Here is a 5,848-nt window from a genome sequence, read left to right as displayed (position 1 = left end):
TTTACAAGTCAAACACATTTATTTAAGATAGTTTATGCTTTCTTTTGTGATGCAGCTTTCTGCAGCTTCTTCATCTCATGCTTGATGATCTTGTTCCTCTGCAGAGAGAAAGAAAAAAAAAACGGTGATATGTAATTTCTTTCGACACCGCAGCATCATACACACCACAAATTATTTTTGTACTACAGTCCAACAAAACATACCATTTTCTTGGCCTTCATCACCTTGAAGCGATCAAAGTCAGACATTGTGGCCCTCTGTTAAAAGAAAATTAGCATGGTAAGAAAAAAAGAAATTATGAAGCGTGCTACAAAAGTCCTAAGATGCAACCTCAAAATTGCTAGATCAGGCTAAAAGATGCCTTTCATTCACAACACAAACAATCTTTACCCAACTAACAACTATGCATGAGTGTAAGAGATCTCAACCGGCTTTATAACATACCTTCTTTCTGGCCTCAATTTTCTTGGCCCAGCTGCTTTCTTCCCACTTCTTGTTGATCTCTGCCTTTTCCCAGGCTCGCCTCACGTACTTCTGTCGGGCACTGAAGCACACCAAAACAGAGGTGATGGATGAAATAGGCACAAATTAACAAGGGCTCAGGCCAAATGTACCACCAAAAGTGACAAAAAATGTTTCATTAAAAAAATAATTAAAATGTGGATTCATCTAGCTAACAGATTGTTGAATGCATAGGCATTAAAGTGACCTGAAGGCATCAGATCTTTCTTTTTTTTTAAACAAATATGGAAGCACAAATATATTTAAAGCGACTTTATGCTAAAAGGCACCTCCAAGTGGAAAAAGTAACAAAAACCAAAGACAGTGCATTTAAAATACTTTATTTACTTTAACTAAAAAATTGGTGTAAAATGTTAGCGCTCAGTTTACAGAAGACAAGAAATCAATTTGGCATTTGACAGCAGAGCAACATTTTGCGATATACAAGAACCACTGATAATCAAATATTACTACAATGAGACTAGCAGAATACATGTACTCATAAAAAATTAAATAAACGCTTAAGCTTACCTGTGAGGTACTTTGATGACATAGTCAGTGAGCTGCAAGCACTTGAAAGGCATCGCCTGTCTCTTCACTCCAGTGCATGGGCCATCTACCAGTGCCTACAGAGAATTGAAAACAACCTCAAGTTACGACTCTACACATCTGCCATGAGTGATTTAACCATGACGTGCTTTCATGAAACTTTTTATTGTGAATTGAAGGTTGTACGCTTCACATTATAAAGTATAGCAGTATTCAAAACTCACCCTGTTTTGGTCAATGACATCTACAATTGCCACCAGTTTGCCCTCGTGAGGACCGAAACCAATGAAGGCAACGCGGCCGATCTCAACAAAGCGCTTAAACACCTGAAAGTCAAAATACAAGAAGAGTAAGCAAGCAACATTTTATTTATACAGCACTTTTAAAGCTACAATGCACAAAGTGCTTTACACAATATAAAAACACAATCATAAAAGAAACATTTATGAAGAGCTATACATAATATATGATAAAGCAAAAAAAGATAAAACCCAAAAATGCACGAAAACATCACAAAATATTAAAAGCAGATCTATACAGGTATGTTTTCAAGTGACATTTAAAAACAGACACACATTCAGATGATCCAATATCCATTGGCAATGGATTTTATAGTTTTGGAGCACCTCACTTCAAATGCCCCATCACCTTTTATTTTATACCTAAAGTTAGTTCTTGGAACTGCCAACAATTCATTATCTCCCAGTTTCATACGGTCTTAGAAGCTCAGCTAAATACAAAGGTGCCAGGCCGTTTTAAAGATTTATATGTCAATAAAAGAAACAGGTAGCCAATGCAAAGAATCCAAAACGTGTAATATGACAAATTTTGTGTCAATAATCTAAATACAGCATTCTGCACTAATTGTAAGCGCGATATATTACGATGACTGAAAGAAGAAGACAAGTCATTACAATAGTCAAGACGGCAAGAAATAAAAGCACGAATTAAGAGTTAACGAATGGCATTCCTTTGGGCAAATCCAATTATTTGTTTCCCGAGCACATATCTGAGTTTAAGTATATTTTAGCCAGTTTCTCCCTTTCCAGAAGTCTCTAGCTTTATATACAGTTACATCTGTCCTGCTAAATTATCACACATGCCTTCAGAAGGATGAGACCGAACGCTGCACGGCATTCTAGATTTAAAACTCATTCATATTCGGGTTTTCGTAACGTTAACATAATTTAGTGGTAATTACATATGAAACACACGTTAACAATGTGATATGTCTAATTCTGAGGTAACTCCGGCCTAACCCTCTCCACCACGTTGTTTCGAGACATATCTGAAGCTCATTTTCTCACCGATAGCGCTAAAAGGTTAACTTATACAACTGTCATATAATGTGTGAGGTCATTGTGTTATTAAAATACGTTTCCGATGTTCCCTTGGTCTGTGATGTTTAAAAAAACCACCAGATTTGCTTGATTTTACACTCCGCGCAAGTGAGCTCACTCACCATGATGGCAGACCCTGGTAGGAAAAGAATTAAAGCACTTCCGCTCTGGAATGAAGAGCCTTCCCGTTTGAGTACTGCGCACGCGCGGCGTCTAGAAACGGGTGGGGGGTAGTAGTTTATTTTTTATTTTTTAAAGTTTATCTAAGAATGTACATTATGAATGTAATTTATGAATGGTCCAAATTGTTTAAGTAGTTTGATACGAACTGTTAAAAAAAATCGAAATATCCGAATTGCATTATTTATAATATGGTTACGAAGAAATCATACGAGTAAACATACAAAGGCTTATTCTTTTGGAAAATCCCGTGTTCTTGTAAATAATGCACTGTATCAACACAATTTGTTTTGTGCTTTGTACTGGTCATAGCTAGTAACGCTTCCTATTGTCACAGTTTAGCGTGTCACCGCTGGGTGGCAGTGACAAGCGCAAGGCAGACTCACAGATACACGTAAATACAGATTCTACTTTAAACGTGGCAGGTTTGTGCTGAAACAAAACTGTTCCAGAAATCTGTACAGGAGGCTCGTTGGTCTAGGGGTATGATTCTCGCTTAGGGTGCGAGAGGTCCCGGGTTCAAATCCCGGACGAGCCCTTCCTTTTCAGATGCTTCAAATGCTCATTAGTGTCACAAAAATGGCAATATTAAATAATAATTTATTAACACTACCTTGTTAATTTATTAAATGATAAAAACATTATGTTCTCAATAAAATAGATAAATAAATTATATATATATAAATATATAAAATAAATATATATATAAACCCTGAATGAGTTATTTCCCACTGCTAAATTCAGAAAAACAAAACAATAAAACACAGAGATGTTAATTATCTGACCACCCTTACCAAAAAGTATTATACTTCAAGTTTATTTTACTAAGTATACTTAGTTCAAGTATATTTTAAGTATAAAAAATAATTGGCCAACTGTCTAGTATATAAAAGTATACTTTTAAGTTTATTTTAAGTTTAACAGTAGCAAACTTTGAGTACATAGGCTAACTAGTTTACCTCTATGTTTGTAGTTTGTACTGCAATTATTCTAAAAGTGAACTTATAGGTACACTGAGAGTTTAATATTCTTTGAAGTATTGTCTAAGTAAAGTACTAGTAGTTTTATACTGTAAGTATAGTCATAAATTTTATTTAAGTGAACTTTACATCATACTTTAAGTATACTACTATTTAGGTTTGAATTAGTATATATATTGTTATATGAATATCTGAACATACAAAACATCCAAAGAAAGAACAGGGTATCTGCTTGTAAACAAAAAAAATATTTATATTTTAGCTTCATGCATTCTTTTTTAAACACTTTAATGTGGTTAAGTTTAATAAAAAGTAAAGAAATAACATTTTGAACAAAAAGCTGAAAAAATACTAAGAATTGGATTCAGAATAATCAAAACTTAGATGGAGTCGATCAACACCTAAAAGCTTGACTAATTATTACCTCTTCATCCGTCATTTTATTCCATAATGTTACAGTTTTGATGCTGTTTCATGTCAGATGATCATGTTACATGTGTTAGTATATGTTGTTCCTTTATTCTTAATTACACAAAAGGAGGTAAGCTGCGCATGTATACATCTCTATATGTGTGTGTTTATTAAATAAAGATATACAAGATATATTTGTATGGCGGGGGTTCACAGTTCTGAATGGATCTCCAGTTGATTGCCATCCTGGTGTCCCACCTCAATCTCCCATCTTATAAAAGCAGAAGACAGAATCCTGAAATGTAAGTGTACGTGTAAGGGTAACTCTTAAAAGATCCCTATACAAACTATTCAACATCTCTATTGTATTTTCAATAGAGGTGTAAAAAGTACTCAAAAATTTTACTCAAGTGAAAGCACAAGTACTCAATGAAAATTTTACTAATCTTATCTGGTCAAAATCATACTTGAGTAAAAGTAAAGTAAAAGTACAACTTTAAAGTGTACTCAAGTATTTTAAAAGTAGAAGTACTTTTTTTTCTTACAGACATACAGAAGAATGGTTAAAGGGAGAGAATGAAAAAAAATGCAATGGCACAGGTCAAGCATCTATATAGTTAAATTAAAATGAAACTCAGCGGAACACCCAAAACATTTTTTTTTTAATTATAATAATAATAAATACAGGGAAAGGGATTAAAAGGAAACTCCACCATTTTCACCCTCATGCCATCCTATATGACTTTCATTTATCAGATGAACACAAACTAAGAGTTTAATAAAAAAAATATCTTTATATAATGCAAGTGTATGGGACATCCAAAAATGAAACTTTTAAAACTATACAAAAAAAGAATATAACAGTAACTCATGCAACCCCTGTTGATGAATCACATTCACCTCATCGTCTTCTTAAGTGAAACTTAACTTCATATGTAAGAAAAATACAAACGTTTTTAAAGGCCACTTTATTTGTGTTGTCTATTTAATGTCACTGTCTAAAAGGAAAATTAATCTTTTAAATGTTTATTTGGGGCATTTAGAGGTTTTTTTTAGCATGTAATGTTTATTTAAACACTATTTTATATAGATTTGTAACGTAACATTTAATAAAAAAAAATCCCACAAAAATATTAATTGTATTTAAATTCTCAACACTGATTTAATTTTTCATTAAATTTTGTGCATTCAGCAAATATATTACATAGCTAATCAGCTAATGGCTCTATCAAAACAGAACAAATAATGAATAAACTTTTTTGGGCGGGAAAACGCAACTTTGCTACCTCAATATGCTTCCTCCGATTTGATGGTGAACTTTTGAAGCCAGACATTTACCTGATGAAAGTCATAACTGAAGTAGAAATGCGTTTGATGCATGAAAACACTGATCATTAGTTCTCACGTAGGCGCACGTTTGAGTTTCTGTTTACCATATTTAATGTGCATAAGATAAAATAAAAATATAATGTACTTTTCAAGATGAAATAAAATTGTAAGGAGTAAAGAGTACTGCTTTTTCTTAAGAAATGTAATCACGTAAAAGTACAAGTAGTCAGTTTAAGTTGTAGTTGAGTAAAGTACAAATCCCCCAAAATAATACTTACCGTAAGTACAGTAATCAAGTAAAATTACTCAAGTATTTTACACCTCTGATTTCCGTCTTCGCACTGGACATGCTGGGTTTTGGATGCAGCAGTCGACCAACCTTCGGCAGGGATGCCAAGGATGCAGAGGAGAAGTTTGTACAAGCCCTGGAGGACTGGAGAAAAAAGCAGAAGGGTTGGAACATGTGATTCTTCTGGGCCATGATTTTGGAGCATATGTATCTAACGCCTATGCCCTGAAATATCTTCACAGGTCTGTGGGTGTACATGTGTGTGTTTG

At 33.8% G+C, this 5,848-nt stretch overlaps 1 protein-coding gene and 1 non-coding gene across 2 annotated transcripts; one reads left to right on the top strand and one right to left on the bottom strand.

The window, feature by feature from the left end:
* Positions 1-2,565, bottom strand: LOC132104687 (large ribosomal subunit protein eL14-like). The gene is made up of 6 exons (XM_059510251.1): positions 2,513-2,565; positions 1,275-1,376; positions 1,033-1,127; positions 445-544; positions 204-257; positions 1-98 (listed from the first exon to the last, which is right to left on the bottom strand). Exons 1-6 carry the CDS (start codon positions 2,513-2,515, stop codon positions 33-35), a joined length of 420 nt encoding a protein of 139 aa, XP_059366234.1. The 5' UTR covers positions 2,516-2,565; the 3' UTR covers positions 1-32.
* A 471-nt stretch (positions 2,566-3,036) lies between these two features.
* Positions 3,037-3,108, top strand: trnap-agg (transfer RNA proline (anticodon AGG)). The gene has a single exon. It is a non-coding gene; the product is annotated as a tRNA-Pro (tRNA).
* Positions 3,109-5,848: the final 2,740 nt, after the last annotated feature.

This window comes from Carassius carassius, chromosome 25 (genome assembly GCF_963082965.1).
Source record: "Carassius carassius chromosome 25, fCarCar2.1, whole genome shotgun sequence".
Lineage (NCBI taxonomy): Eukaryota > Metazoa > Chordata > Actinopteri > Cypriniformes > Cyprinidae > Carassius > Carassius carassius.
This window is presented reverse-complemented; position numbering and strand designations above follow the sequence as displayed.

What these genes read in the sequence shown, in the direction of transcription:
- LOC132104687 (XM_059510251.1), bottom strand. An exon ending in ATGTCATTGACCAAAACAGG is followed by an intron (nt 1,128 to 1,274) that starts GTGAGTTTTGAA and finishes AATTCTCTGTAG; the next exon opens with GCACTGGTAGATGGCCCATG. An exon ending in AAATTGAGGCCAGAAAGAAG is followed by an intron (nt 258 to 444) that starts GTATGTTATAAA and finishes TTCTTTTAACAG; the next exon opens with AGGGCCACAATGTCTGACTT.